The sequence below is a fragment of the Protopterus annectens genome, chromosome 9.part0 (genome assembly GCF_019279795.1).
Source record: "Protopterus annectens isolate FY-2018-M chromosome 9.part0, PAN1.0, whole genome shotgun sequence".
NCBI lineage: Eukaryota > Metazoa > Chordata > Ceratodontiformes > Protopteridae > Protopterus > Protopterus annectens.
In genome coordinates this window covers 1,133,577,894-1,133,594,015 of record NC_056743.1, presented here as the reverse complement: position 1 = coordinate 1,133,594,015, position 16,122 = coordinate 1,133,577,894, and the positions used below count along the sequence as shown (strand labels likewise).

Sequence of the window (16,122 nt, the reverse complement as noted above, 5' to 3'; positions counted from 1 at the left end):
CCCAAATAACAACTGCTGGACCAATTCTCAGGTAACCACTTGTATGCTTTCCTACCACATACAAAATAACAGTCTTCTACTTTGGTAGTAACTTTACTATGTCCTGGTTCTGGATGAAACATTTTTTTGTCAACTATAATCAGTTGTTTATAGAGGTCAGCATTATGTCTTACTTGATCAGTTGTCCTATGCATCAGTTCAAAAAATGAATCATAGCTTGTGTTGCAATAGGAACCTGTGTTATCAGTTTTATTGTAGCATCTACAGGGAACAGTCACATTGCAATTGCTCCAACCCACCTGAACTGTATCATTTTTGTAAAACAACAGACAAGTGCAACGCTAGTTTATCTTGTGATGTAACATCTGATGTATCATAGACTAAATTTTCCCAGGTCTTGTTGGCTCCTAGGGGGACTGAAGTTAACAATAACCCCCCGTATGCTGTTGGCAAAGCTGTGCAAATCCAGCAATTCGAAACACTGAAGGTCTCAGCATACACATTATTTGATTGCTTGGTGTGTTGAAGTTTGGGTGTCACTCTACGTGCAACTCTCCACGTTTATTCAGTTCAGTTTGTGTGGCTGGGAAAAGGAATGGCCACAACAAAAAGATTATTGTCACTAGTACAGTCAACAGGATGATTATGCAATACTTCTGAGGAAATGGTTGTTCTGCATTCCTGTTTTCTCCGACTCTTCCGAGTGGTTTTATTTGGATTTTTCTGGATTCTATCATCTTTGCTTTTGACATGTGATCTTACTCTCTGCCCTAATAGGACCTTCAGCACCGATGGTTTCTTCACTGGGGTTGAGACGGATCAGTCCTATTGATCTGACCCCCCTTTGTAGCCAGACTTTGTGCTGAGGGCCCCGATGGAGAGGTAAGATTTTTGTCCAGTTCAAAGTTCTTAACTAGTTTGCAGTGTGTCAGGTGGATCCACGAGGCTCACTCTGCGATTTTGACTGCAGTGGGTGTTGAAAGAAGCACCTGGTATGGACCTTCCCACCTTGGTGATGTCCAGTTTTTCTTTTTTATATTTTTCACCCAAACCCAGTCCCCTGGGATCACTGCCACTTCCGATGTTTTGGTTTGTTCTTTATCTAAAACAGAATTTGACTGCAACAGATGTTTAGAATTCAACAAATTTCTCATATATTCAGCTAGTGTATAGTCAGCTTCCTGGTCTGCGGGCATGAGAAGTTTCCACTGGGGTGTATAAGCCCTTCCAAACAGTTTTTCGAAAGGAGTCAATCCTTTTGCAGTCGGAACAGTTCTCATGCTCAACAGTGCCAGGGGCAAACAATACAGCCAATTCTTTCCTGTCTCAGCTATTAATTTTCTTAATTTATTCTTTAATATTCCATTATGCCTGTCAACTAGCCCTGCAGATTGTGGATGGTATGCACAATGATTTTTTAAAGAAATACCAAAATGCTTACTTAACTGCTGTATGGTTTGGTTTACAAAGTGTGTACCGTTATCACTGTAGATCTTTTCCGGAATGCCGAATCTAGGGAGGATTTCTTTGACGAGAACTTTTGCCACCGTAGTTGCATCTGGATTTTTGGTTGGAAAGGCTTCCACCCATCTGGAAAACATATCTACAATGACAAGACAATACTTCTTATTTTCACATTTGTTCAATTCTATGAAATCCATACAGATAGTGTGAAACGGATATGGTGGTGTAGGGAAACTCCCTTGCTTGGGCTTTAACGCCCCTTGTGCATGATGTTTGTTACAAATTTGGCACATCAAACAAATTTTACAGTAGTTTGTAAATCCGTACGTTGTGAACACCTGGTTCACCAACTGTACCATCTCCCCTGTTGAGACATGGCACTGCCCATGGCTCAACATAGCTGCATATCTAAATAAATTAGATGGTAGAATCGGTTTCCCTTCTTTAGAGATGTACAGCCCCTTTTCGAGAATTGCTCCTCGTTTTACCCATCTTTGTTTTTCAGCTTGCGTAGTGAGTGTCTGCATTGTTTTTAACATTTCTAAGTCTAAAATCTCAGAGGGTTGTAGTTCCTCATTAAAAAGAAATACTTCTGAAGCTGCTTGTTTTGCAGCTGTATCAGCTCTTGCATTACCTTTTGAAATCCTATCTTGTTGCTTGGTGTGAGCTGTGCATTTACAAATAGCTACTTTCTGAAGTAACTGAACAGATTCTAAAAGATCTAAAATAAACTGTGCATGATTGATAGGTTTGCCAGTAGATGTTATCATTCCTCGGTTTTTCCACTGTTGAGCAAAAACATGTACAGTAGATAAAGCGTACTGGTTGTCAGTAAAAAAATGTTTACACTTTTACCCTTTGCTAAGGTACATGCCTGTGTCAAGGCAATCAATTCTGCTGCCTGTGCAGATAAATTGTGTGGTAAAGGTTTTGCTTCTATAATCTGTGTCAGAAACTACTGCATATCCTACTAGGCTCTGTACTGCAGGATCCCTTTTGCACGAACCATCCACGTAGTATGTCACCTCGGCATCATCCAAGGGGACATCCGTGAGATCTTTTCTAGGTAGTGTCTTTTGCTCAATCACCTGCAGGCAGCGGTGTGGCGTGCTGTCTGCAGGGGTTGGGAGCAAGGTAGAAGGGTTCAAAGTTGTGCATCGTTCAATTGTCATGTGAGGTTGGCTCAACAATATAGTCATACAGGAAAGATGCCTAGCAGGGGAAAGATGTGCTACTTTCTCTTGCAGTAAAATAATCGCGACTGCATGAGGCACTCTCAAAGTGAGAGGGTGGAATAAAACTACTGAGGCCAAAGCCTGCACTGCCATTGCAGCTGCAACTACTGCTTGTACACAGTGGGGTAAGGACCGTGCCACTGGGTCTAGTTGTGATGAATAGTAAGCAATGGGGCGTTGCTTGTCCCCATGCTGTTGTGTTAATACTGATGTCATATAACCTTGCTTACAATCTACAGTTTGGAAAAACCGTTTATGATAGTTTGGTAATCCTAGAACTAATGAGGACGCTATTAACTGTTTCAGTCTGCAGAAAGCAGATTCTGCCTCTGGTGTCCATTGTAACAAATCCTGTGCTGCCATAGGCTTTTTATACATCAGGTCAGTCAGAGGTGCAGATTCCAAGGCATAGTTTGGAATCCAGCTCCGGCAAAAATTAGTTGTACCCAAGAAGGATATAATTTCCTTCTTGGTAGTGGGTTTTGGTGCTTGCAAAATTGCTACTTTTCTGTCCTCATCTAATGTTCTACCTCCCTTGGATATCACATATCCTAGGTATTTGACTTGTTTTTTCCAAAGCTGCAGTTTATTTTTGTTTGCCTTATGTCCTTCAGCGGCTAAAAATCGTAATATCGCTATGGTATCTTCTTTACAATCTTGCTGGGTGGGGGCCACCAGCAAGATGTCATCAACATACAGTAAAATCTGACTGCCTCTTGGTGGGGTAAATCCCACCAAGTTGCTTGCCATTTCTTGTGAGAATATTGTTGGACTTTCACAATACCCCTGTGGTAGTCGCGTATATGTATACCTTTTCCCCTGAAATGTGAATGCAAACCAATACTGGCTGTCGGGGTGTATTGGTATCGAAAAGAATGCATTGCTGATGTCTACCACAGAAAAATGCTTCTGTTGAGGTTTTAAATCATTGAACAGGGTGTGTGGGTCTGGCACCATAGGTGCCCTTGGTATTACTGCATCATTTACAGTTTGTAAATCTTGGACCATACGCCATTCTTCATTTGCTTTTTTAACAGGAAATAAGGGTGTGTTACATGGTGAATCGGGAGATTCTACCAGTATTCCCCCTTTAAGTAAGGCTGCTATAATAGGCTTTATCCCTGCCTCTGCATCTTTGCTATAATAGACTTTATCCCTGCCTCTGCATCTTCTTAAGGGATACTGTCTTTTCTGTGGTCTAAATGCCGACTTTAGCGTGATAGTAACTGGTCCCGCTGTACGAATAAGTCCTGCATCTGACTTTGGAGAGAGTTTCTGGTATAGTTTGTAAGGCATTCTCTTCCTCCTTTAATAGGAGTGCTAATCAGCTGTCCTTGCTAGACTGCAAGTGTACGGCTGGGTTGGTCTGAGTTATCCAATCCAACTTATTTGTATTTCCTGTTCTGACAGTTCTAATTCTGTCTGTTTCTCCCATTTCGTGACTTTTTCTCCTAGGTCTGCCCACTATGTTTTTGCCTTTGGTTAAGCTAACATGTGGTAATCGATTCGATTTATAAAGTGTAAAGAACTCCTGGGGCAGTGAACAGCTGGCTACACTGTTCCCTTCTGTGTCCCAGTACAGATTATGTAATATCAATCTGTTTGCATGATTTTTAAACAATTTTTGCTCATATTCCTTATCAGGTCCTGGTGTGTTACAATAATACAGGGTACAGTGCAACAAGTGTTGCCTATCAATGTCAAGGGAGGGGAACTTGCTGATGGCTACATTCATTAATTCTTCGGTCACAGTCCCTGGCCCAGTCGTAACCAAGTCCTGGCTGTACCAATAAAACATTTCACCCTCCGACTACACTGCAAAGGTATCAATTTGGCGCTGTGCTTCCATACCCTGCATGGTTGGGACTACTGCTATACCAAATAGCTGCATAAGGTCTCTGCCCAAGAGGTTTACCGGGCATTTTGCAGAAACAACAATTTTGCTTTTCTGAGTCAATCCTGAAACAGGATCAGTTATTGCAATGTTACGGGAGAGGGGTTCCTGGTACAGCTGTCCATTAGCTGCTTTTACCAGTATGTAATCAGGTGACTCTGTGTTTTCTGGCAGTTTGGAGGGATGTATCAGGGTTTGTGATGCCCCCTCTTCTACCAAGAGTGTAACTTCTGGTTTCATGTCTTCTAAATAAAGTTCCAGGCTCAATAAAGCTAGGTCTAATATTTCATTTTCTTCACTGTCACTAACTTCTTGCACTTCCTCTATTTCTTCTGTCACATCCTCTACTCCCTCTATCACATCCTCATTTGTCCTTTCTCTGCTATCCCCCTCTAGTGATTCCTGACTACCATATAGTCAGTCCTCACTCCTTGTCTTCCGTGGTGGCCTTCTTATTTTTCCTGCAATCCTTTGCCAAGTGTCCCTTTTTACCACATTTGAAACATTCACCCCTTTTCTTTCGCCCTTCAAAGTCTTCTGATCGCTGATCAGATTGTTTGTTTCCCTCTGCATTTTTCCTTGCCCATTTTCCCGGACTGTACTACATAAACTTCTGCTCCATCTTCTACAGAAAATACTTGAGCTTTCTTTTTCTTTTTGCTATTAAAATGCCTTTCGGCATGCCCAGCATATTCAAGTAATGATTGTAACCTGCTTGTACGATGGTCTACCTTGTGTTTTGTAATAAAACTACTTATGGGTGCAACACTGCCTTTTAAGAATGCATTCTTTAACTGCTGTTCATATGGGGAATCTTCTGTTTGATCTTCAGGAACCTGCATTCCACAGTGGTTATTAAAACATTCTAATAATCTGGCATAATACCGGTCAATAGTTTCACCTTCTTGTTGGATGCATTGATTAATGCAAGTCCAGTCTGCCCTAGGCTTCCACATTTCAGAGATGCGGTCTGTGAGACCTTTTACTCTGTTGTCTCATTCTGCGCTGCTATGTGGGAGGGGTCTGTGTGCAGCATCACGGGGATTCCAGTTGCCACTAATCATGTGCCAATCTGGTCCCACAATTTGTCTAACTACTTTTTCTACCTCTTCTCCGTTTAAGTTATAACTCAACCTCATTCCTTGTAAATCTTTTGAGAATTTTCTAAAATTAACTTTTGGATGGGGAATTCCCTCAGTGGCTTTCCGGATATCTTCTGGAGTCCAGGGTCTATACCTAAAATAGTTGGGTCCTGACAGTCTTGTCCTGCCTGAGGATTAGGTACTTCTCTTGTCCTGCCTGAGGATTAGGTACTTCTATAAGTGGGCATATTTCTTCTTATAGATCGTGAATTCTTAACCATTTGATATAACTCAATGCCTTCATTTGAGTTACCTACCCGTGTTCGAGACCTGGTCCCGATGGGATCTCTAATATACGGTGTTATTTTTACAATGTCTCTATTTTCAGTGACAACAGGATAACGTGGGGGTGGACTAACCTGTTCACTTGCTTCATATTCTGGTAAGGGAGGTGGAGGTGCTGATGCTATTACTAAGTTATTGTCCTCCTTATCTAAAAACATTGTTTTTGAATTGTTGTTCTTTTGTTCCCTACGGTTTACTTCCTCAATCCACCTGTGTGCCTGAGGAATTCCTAATTTGCGTTGCTTTTTTACCCAACCTTTGGAATCGGTTTTGAGCTGTTTGACAAGTTTGATAAGCGAGGATTTTTCTAATTTTCTGTCAAATTCATATTTATTAACCCATTTTGAATAATATTTAATGTTGTCAGTGCGCTGCGACTGCATGCATTTTGCGTCTTCAGTTAACGGATTTTGGGGTCTTTTTGGGCAACTATTACCCATTTTGTTCTTTGGTCGTTACGTAACTTCTCTGATTTTTAATGTGGTACCACGGATTTTGTTATAGTCTCTTCAGAATGACTGCCTACCTATTCTGTTTCTCCTGATCTATGACTAGACAGTAATCTTTTCTGTCCCTGACTTGTAAAATACAGCCTTTGATAAAAACAATAGAAATCTAGTCCCTGATCTAAAACAGAAAGCAGAAAAAAGTAGATTCACCTTACCTGAGCCCACGTGATTGATCAACAATTCGGAGACCCGTCCTTCAGTCAGAGGGCTTTTCAAATAAGAAGAATCGATTTGGTTTCTTCCCCGTACGGTTTCAACCACCTGGCCCGTCTGATCCGAGGTGAAGAGAGGGTTCCGGTCCGAAGGACCAATCTGTCAAAGAAAAAAACTTCAAAGACCAATTCACGTAAGGTTCAAGTATGGCACCCTTTATTACTTGCAGCAAGGAGACAAAACATGCAGATACAGGATTTGTCTAAATTACTAGTGAGCAGTATGTACTTTTATACAGTTCTTTCCATGTTACACAGAAATGTTGCTTCTATTGCTGACGTAGTTAGACATGGCTTTCTGTATTGTTCTACAGAAAATGTTACTTAGATTTCCTGCTGACATGTTCAGATTTAAAACTCACTATGTGTTATACATAGAAAATGTTACTTAGATTTCCTGCTGACATGACTGGATTATTGTTGATTTACAAAAATATTTGAGAAAAACAACCTGGTCTTGGGGCTTATTTTTAGCCCACTACAAACTTAATATTCTTCAATTGTGCAGTTCTAATATATATGTGTTACATTTTACCTAGATTCAAGGTACATTTTTAGCTTAGTTACAAGTAATGCTGACTACGGTTTATACTTTCAAGCAGCCTTTGTTTTCAGTATCAATAGCTTCTGCAGCTGTGTACTTTCTCATGTCATAAGCAGAAAATCAATAACTCTTTGTTAAGTCTCATGACACTAGTAGAAATGAAACACTATTATTTTCATGATATTAGCAGAAATCAAATGCTTTCCTGTTAATTTCCAAAGCATAAGCAGATCATAGCTGTGCATATTTGCATGACATAACAGGATTGGAATGTCTCTAGTAGCTTGTGCAGATTCATGCAGTGTGAACAGAATAAATGTATTAACCCTTTTGAACCTCGAATGCACTAAGCATGCATATTACTAATACATATTTTTCTAACAGAGACCAATTAAGATTGAGCCTCAGCTGTTCCAATTCCAGAAAGAGATTTGTATAATTCTTTCATCAAATCTCTTTGTAGTCTAGTAAAATGTGCTAAATAGTTCAGCAATCCAAGTGCAAACATCACTGAAGTATAAACAAACTTCCCAAATCTGTCTATCATCCTCGACTCGCTATTAGAAGGATGGATAGAGGAACTCTGTTCAGCAAGGTCCTTTTTTGTAGCCACCACAACTATGACATCTGCTGGAAACTCTTTACTCCTAATATTCCTGGCCTACTGGTGGAGGCAGAATTTGGTTTAGTCTCTTGGGGATAGGCTCAATCTTATCAGGTTCCTTCCAAGCCCGCTTGGGAGATCAAATCAATAAGTTCATCTGCCAGTGAAGTAACCCAGGAAGTAGGCGGTCTAGTACCAAATTGTTCCAGAAATACTGATTCCTCAGAAGGGTTTTGGGAAGACCAGACACCTTTCTGCTTTTGGATATAAAGAATGTCTCCAAATGAGACTTCATCAGGTGGTAATTTTAGGGACTCTTCCCCTTCATCAAAATTAGTATCCTCAGTGACAGACTCTTGAGGAGAGTGCAAGTGCCTCCTTTTGCACTCTCTCTTTCTAGGGACTTCCTCGGTGGGGTGGTCTGGAGAAGTATCAAAACAGATCCAAATATCCTGCTGGGCAGACTGGAAGCTTTGGGCTGGCTGTCCCTGTGGGGTAGAATGTTGATGATCACAGTGCAGGTCATCTGAAAAGTAGATGGTGGACCCAAGGGAGAAGGATCCATCTGATCTGCCGGAGCAGAGAACACTCTTCACCACGTCCAAAGCTGACCACTCTGGAGAGAAGGAAGCCAATGGAGCCGAGAGTTTCTGGCTTGTCACCTCCTTCTGTTTCGAGAGGGATCCACCCGAGGCAGAAGCTGGAGCCGCGCTATCCAGTGCCAAAGCTCCGAGAGGGAGAGACCACTCCAAAAACCATGAAGTTGACCCCCATCCTCAGAGCCGATAGGGAAGCTTTGGCTCAGAGACTCATCCAGCTCTGAGGATATCAGAGCCGGTGCATTCAGATAGTAGTCAGATTTGAAGATGATGTTCTATTTGGATCTGAACCAGATGAACCCAAAAACCTCAGATCAGAGGGTTCTAAAACCACAGGTTGAAATAGAGAATGAAATGTTATTGGTGAAGTGGTAGATGGATGGACTTCCTGCCCCAAAGTGCTAGGAACCATGAGTACTCCCCTCTCAATTTGCTCCATGAAAAATGTCCTCGTCATCCTATCAACATCTGCTTCTGTGAGACTCCTGGAAGAATGAGAGGACCCCAGGGACAGCGACTTTGAGTGCCTCTCTAAAAAGGGAGAGGGCACCCTGGAAGGAACTTGGCAAATGCCTAGTTCTTGGTAAGGGCTTCTGATTCAAAGATGTAGGACCAGAAATATGTTGGGTCAGATCAGAGGATATAGGATCCAAAATGTGTGGTCAGATCAGATGCAGCTTTGGATCCAGTTTTTCTTTCTTCTTGGTTCAGAAGAGGTAGAGGCTGGAGAATCCAAGGGCCTAGACCTTTTTTATGGGTCTTTAGGTTTATGTTTAGGGGACTGAACCCCAGCAATGGTTTCAGAAAAGAAAGATGGCAGTAATCCCTTTAAAATCAGCTTATTTTTCCTGTCTACTAAAGCTTGGGGGTTGAACTCATGATAAATACTGTAGTTTTGTAAGTGTTCTGGTCCTAAACAATACACACACAGACTGTGGGCATCACACAAAGGCAACTTGTGCTCACAGCAGTCACATTTTTTTTTAAAACCTGCTGAACCCTTCTCAGACATTTTCCTAGTTAAGAGAAACAGAAGTTAAAGTAAACTTTTTTATGAAACGACAGAAAGGAAAATATGAAAAGGAAAAATACCAGCAATGGAATTCAAGAACTACAAGATAAAGACTTGTAGAAGAGAGAATACCAGCAATGGTAGAAAAATATTTGCACTCAAAATATAAGAAAGACAAAAGACGAAACACTTTAAAATGAAAGGTGTTTATAGAGAGGGGAAAATGTAAAATTGACTTATCTCTCAATGAAAACTCAAGAGCTGAGGGTGACCACATCTAAAAGCTAAAGCGGCAAACATGATCTGAGGGAGGTCAGGAGTGATGCAGTATGGGCAGCAAAGGAGCTTGAGAGTTTGTTGGTGGCTATGAGCTAATAAAATGGCTGATTGGATCCGGGGATCAAATCCAATCCCATTACTTCAGGAATGAATGAAAATGGACATCAGATCTATATTTCTGTACAAACTCAACTGTGCTCGTTATGGGAGGCCATTTACTTTTAAATCATCTGCTATCCAAAAGCAGTATCTGAAGCATTTTTTTAACTCTTTTTTGAGGATCTCCTGCTAACAAATCAAGCCTAACCCCCTCCTCCCCCAATTACTGCAGAAACCTGTTCATGGCTGGCTGTCTTCACAGATACACTGTAATAGAGCCTCCTTTTAGTCTTGTTTTTTTTATTGACAATGATGTATCATGGCTGTTTGCTATTCCACAAACCTGTCAGACATGGAGCTGCCATGAGCTGCAAAAACTCAAAATGTATGCTTTGCGCTCCTGATTTGAGTCAGATGCATATCTCGCAGCCTCTCCGTACCAGAATCAGAGACAAAGACAAAAATAATAGGGGGGAGGGGGGGACAAAGGCCTCAAATTCTAGACAGATATTTAAATATTGCTCTTATCTACTAAGACAATTGCCAGACTAACAGTTTTGATAAGCTAGCATTTTCTGAAGGATGTGAAGTTTAAAACTCAAATGTTTATCATTACTTAATGACTTCAATCCTCAAGGATTTATCAGTAAACCGCAAATTTTATGAAGGACAGACCAAAAAAAAAAAAAAGGTCAAAAATATGGACTTTCTGGACCTCTGAGAGGTAATGGCATTATATCTCACACTTTCACATGTTTTGGCTCCGATTTCAGTATATGGAGATTAAAAGGTATGATGTGCAGTTCAGCTCCATACTCAAGTTTAACAATGTGAGCAGATTAAAATCTTGCACCTTGCTGCTTAGTACCAGTTATGCACACTTTCACTATCCCTCCCCAAAAAATCCATGAGTAATGAAGTAATACCTGCAGTACAAATATTATCAAATATAACGGCACAACAAAGCTTTTTAAAATACATTTTTTATCATTTTAACTTAATGGGAATATACTTTGACAAGATACAAACAAGGCCTTACCAAGTTTTTCTTTTTGCTCCTGACATTTGTTGGATAGAAGCTGAAGCTGTTGATATTTTTCTGACAATTGAGTCTTCCCATTTTCCAGTTGTGGCTTAAACTCCAAGTTTTTTTCTGCTAGACTGCGGTTAGTAGCAAAAGCCATTTCCTTCTCCAGCTGGACATTCTGAAGCTAGTGGAAGAAAACAATTAGAATGTTTACTTTGTGTCCACTAAAGGGCATTACACCTTACATACATCATCCCAGGGGCAGGGTGGAGAAGGAGGGGTTTGAGAGGTCTATGGCAGCTTGGGGGAAGGGGGAGGTGATGGCTTGACTTCCCACATTAGCAAAGACAACCACTAGGTGGGTGACCACTAATGAAAGCAGCCAAGTAGGCTGTAGAGACACGGAGGTAGATATACATGTGGGAGCATGTAAATCTCTTCCCAGACTAGGCAGCACCCCCACAAGTCTATACTGGAGGAGAGTCTATTGGGATGGGATTGGACCTCAACAGGAGCAGAATATGACCTACTACCTAATGGCATAGTCTCAACTTCCAAGGGAATAAACAGGTCAATTATGACCTCCTTTGGAAAGAATGAACAAGTTGATGCACTGTAAGGAGAGTCAATGAATAAACCTCACAGAATTTAATTTAATCCCTATATGCAGCTGTGGAAGAAGAGTTTGCTTAAAAGATGGCAAGCAACAAAAACAGTGTCAATGAAAAAAAAAAAAAAGCTGCAAATACTGATCAGAGAGATTCAGAAAGTAAGCAGTAATTCTCTATACTTTTTAAAGAATAGCCTGGAGGAACCAGGAGACAAACAGTGTCACGTTCTAAATGAGAAATACATTGCCCAAAAAGAAAAATAGTTAGTCCAAAAATATCACAACATTATGGTTATCTCTATCGGGTTATTTTGGGATAAAATTAATTCACTCATTGGTTTTCTGATTATCTGGTTAAACCAGTATAGAGTCACTAGACAGCTAAATCCTATCTGAGCAGTAAACTGGTACAACAGCACAGTGATGAAGCAAATGCGGGGCACAACAAATACAAAGAAAAAAAAATACCTGCAGTGTTGCAGGAACATCTAGAAAAACATGTTTAGATTCAGTACAGTATTAATTTACGGACTGTAGCGGTCCTTGTATGGTATAAATACAGATGAAATGTAGCCAACAAGAAAATTACTTCATGTACATGAATGAAAAAAGAAGTTATGTTCTTACCATACCGTTCCATGTGAATTGTTCATCTCGCCTTTGTTCTTTACACGTGGGGTCGGAGCCGATCCATCGGCTCCGAGTCGGCCACTTTCCAAGCTCAAGATCTTTGAGTTAGCTCGAGGCACAGTCCCTAACCCATGATGCTCTCGTACCAACCCCAGATCTAGTTTGCTGAACCAGCAAGAAAAAAAACACACTAAGCAACCAATTATAAACAATGTACAAAGTACATAACTATTTACAATAGCTAAACAATAATCTGGTTGGAAAGAAGGACATTAACAAGACCAACCAGATCACCAGTCCATATTTGTCCATAACCTGGAGGGGGAAGGTGGGAGGGAGTGTAAGAACAAAGGTGAGATGAACAACTCACATGGAATGTTATGGTAAGGACATAACTTCTTTATGTGAAGTTGTTCAATCTCGCCTTTTGTTCTTTACACGTGGGTAGCGTCCCAAGCACCCTAATCCTGGGCGGCTCATGGGAGTATATTCCTGAGAACAGTGGAACCAAAGGAAGCCCTGTCCACTTTGTAATGAGTGATAAACGTATGAGGTTTGGACCAAGTAGCAGCTGCACAAATGGTGTCCAAAGGTAGACAGGCTGCGTGGGCTAAAGATGCAGAAACAGCTCTGGTAGAATGAGCTTTCACCTCATGTTCTAAAGGTTGTTTAGTTGAAGAATATGCAAGTTTTATACAATCAGCAATCCATTTGGACAATGTAACTTTGGATACCGACAAACCTTTCTTACTGTCTGCATAGGAAACGAACAGTTGATCAGATTTCCTAAATTCTTTTTTTCTAAGTAAAACCTCAATTGTCTGTGAACATCAAGCTTATGTAACATGTACTCCATTCTACTAGTATGATGTCTGAAAAAGGTAGGAAGGTCAATAGACTGGTTCAAATTTGCCTCGGAGCAGACCTTGGGAAGAAAGGTAGGATTTGTTGTTAAAGACAATCTGTCGGGGTGAAAGACTAGATATGGGGGCCTGATAGAAAGTGCTTGCAGCTCAGAAACTCTACGAGCCGAAGTAATAGCCACTAGGAAAATGGTCTTCCAAGAAAGGAACTTCAAAGGACAAGATGATGCAGGCTCAAAAGGTGGAAGAATGAGTTGAGATAGCACCAAATTCAGATTCCAGGGAGTAACAGGATGTCTGACAGGTGGCCTAAGGTGATGAATCCCTTTCAAAAAGGCTTTACATAATCTGTGGGACATAATGTTTGAGCCACTGCATCCCACATGGAAGTTAGATATGGCAGCTAATTGAACCCTTATCGTAGAAGCTGCAGCACCATCGTGAAAGAGCGAAGTCAAGAATTCCAGAATACTATGAATAGGGGCAACATAGGGATCAATACCATGCTGAGAAGCCCAATGAACAGATCACCTCCATTTGCTATTATAAAGTTTCCTGGTGGAGACTTTGTGAGAGGAAACTAAAATATGTTGAACCGCTGGAGATAAATCATGCAACCTGGCTAGGTTGGGAAGTGGAGCAGCCAAGCTGTCAGTTTGAAGGAGACAAGAGAGGGGTGAAGAATTCCCGACAAATGAGTCAGGAGGTCTGGCACTGGGTCCAGAACCCAAGGTTCTTCCACTTGGTATTGCTGTAGGAAGGGGAACCATACCTGCCGAGGCCAAAATGGGGTTATTAGAATAACAGTCCTTCCCAAGCTTTTGACTTTCTGTAAGAATCTGGGAATTGGAGGGAAGGCATATAGGAGACCCGAGGGCCAATCGTGTACAAGTGAGTCCCTTGAGCTGTCCCCCGGTGGGGGGTACAGGGCGGAGTAGCGTCTGCATTTTACATTAAGCGGGGATGCAGAAAGGTCGCAGCAAGGCTGGCCCCATCTACGGAATGTCCTTTCCGCAACTCATTCTTTGAGGGACCACTCGTGGGTCAACAGAATGGCTCTGCTCAGTTTGTCCGCTATCATGTTGGATGACCTGGGTATGTTCGTTGCCATCAGAAAGCACCCAGTGGATACAGCCCACTGCCAAAGTCTCAGGGCCTCTCGGCATAAGGGGTAAGACTTGGTTTCCCCCTTGCTTGTTGATGTACCAGACTACCGACATGTCTGTCTGTATTGCAATCGTCTCTCGAGGTAGAGAGTTGTGAAAGTGTTGCAACACTAGAAACACCGCTCTCAACTCTAAGACATTGATGTGCAAATGAGATTCCATGTCTGACCAAGTGCCTTGGACAGTTCTTCCCTGAAATAGCCCCCTCCACCCTATCAAGGAAGCATCTGTGATCAAGTATAAATGGGCGACCTACAGTAACTTGGTGGCTGTTCAACCACCAAAGAAGGCCCTTTTTGCAAGCATTTGTCAGAATAATCTTGTGTGACATTGGAAGCTGTTAAGACCACTGTGTGAATAGTAGCCATTGGATATCCTCATGTGCATTCATCCCAGAGAAACCGCTGTAAGTGTAGCTGCCATGATGCCTAGCAGCTTCAGGACCTGGAATGCCGGAACTCTCCTTTCCATTAACAACTGGGACACGACTTTGCAAATATATTACTCCTTCTAGAGGCAATCTGACCAGGGAGGTGGTGGTGTCTAGATCTGCTCCTATAAAGGAAATATGCTGCGACGGCAATAAAGCAGATTTTTCGAAATTTAAGGTTATGCCCAACCTGGAACACGGGTTGATAGTGTAATCTCTGGCGCAAATTAGTTGATGCCTGGTGGTGGCGGTGAGGAGCTAGCCGTCGAGATATGGAAAAACCCAGAATTCTAAACGTCTCAGGTGAGCCATGACCACTGCCATACATTTGGAGAACACTCTGGGGTCTGAGGTGAGACCAAAGGGCAGAGCTCGGAATTGGTAGCGACTGGCCCGCAGCCGGAAACGCAAGTGATCTCTGGATGGCCTGGCCATTCTGATGTGGTAGTATGCATCTTGAGATCTATAGAGCACATCCAATCACTTGTTTCGAGAAACTAAGTATCAATTGAAGCGTGACCATCCGGAACTTTTCCTTTTTGACAAAGGTATTTAGTTTGCTGAAGTCTAAGATGTGCCTCCAGTCCCCTGTTTTCTTTGGAACTAAAAAGAACCTGGAGTAAGTTCCGGATCCTATCTGGTCCACCAGGACTTGCTGGATGAGTCTTTTTCTAGCAGCCTTTGAATTTCTATGGTTGCTAGATTCCGCAGACTGGGTGGAACGTCTGAGATCCTTGTATGAATGGAATGGGATTCTAAAAAGGGAATGATATAACCTCTGGTAATTATGCTTTTTATCCAAGAATCTGATGTAATTCCTAGTCAGGCAAAGTGACCCCCGACTGCCTCCAGAGCAGGACGGTTGGGCCTCCTCTCAGTAGCGCTGATAGGGCTTGCCAAGGAACTGCTCCCTGTCACCCAGTTTCTGCGGACCCCCTCTGCTGCCTGGGCGGCGTCTACCATTACACCCCCCTCCTCTGCCCTTGGAGGGGGGTTCACTATGTGTGTGTTCTGGAAAGCTCCTTGGGACTTTCGGAACCACATTTTCCCACCTTTCTGCCCTTTGGGGTATGGTCTAGTGGGGGTGGAAAAAATAACTCCTACTGCAGATAGTGTCTTTCCTTCCTGCTCACACCTAGCGAGTGTCTCCTTGACTTTAGGCCCGAACAAGGAAAAGCCATCAAATGGGGTACTAAAGGAAGACTTGAAGGCTTCCGCAAAGGAGCACAAGTGCATCCAGGATAGTCTCCGCAGAGCTATAACCGAACCTGCTGCCTGGCTCGATCCATCTGCTGCATAAGAAATAAGCCGCATGGACGAGTTCACAATAGGATCATAGGTTAGTACTAAGCTAACTGCTCTTGCGAGCCATTTTAAGCCTAGCCAGTTATCCCTTGTGAGACTCAAACCCTGCACCTTGTGTTTGTAAGGTAAACACCTTAGCCATTAAGCCACCCTCCCAAACCCAATAGAATTAAGGGTGTTACGCTGTGCAGTTACTTTCTCTGAAACAGCATC

General features: G+C 42.1%; 1 protein-coding gene across 6 annotated transcripts in view; it reads right to left on the bottom strand.

Moving 5' to 3' along the window:
- The window catches only part of VPS37C (VPS37C subunit of ESCRT-I), a 452,853-nt gene that overhangs the window by 233,703 nt on the left and 203,028 nt on the right, over window positions 1-16,122 (bottom strand). For all 6 annotated transcript variants that reach the window (XM_044083985.1, XM_044083986.1, XM_044083988.1 and 3 more), the window contains one exon: window positions 10,918-11,089. In XM_044083985.1, the coding sequence (XP_043939920.1) occupies window positions 10,918-11,089 (172 nt within the window). The remainder of the gene's footprint in view (window positions 1-10,917; window positions 11,090-16,122) is intronic.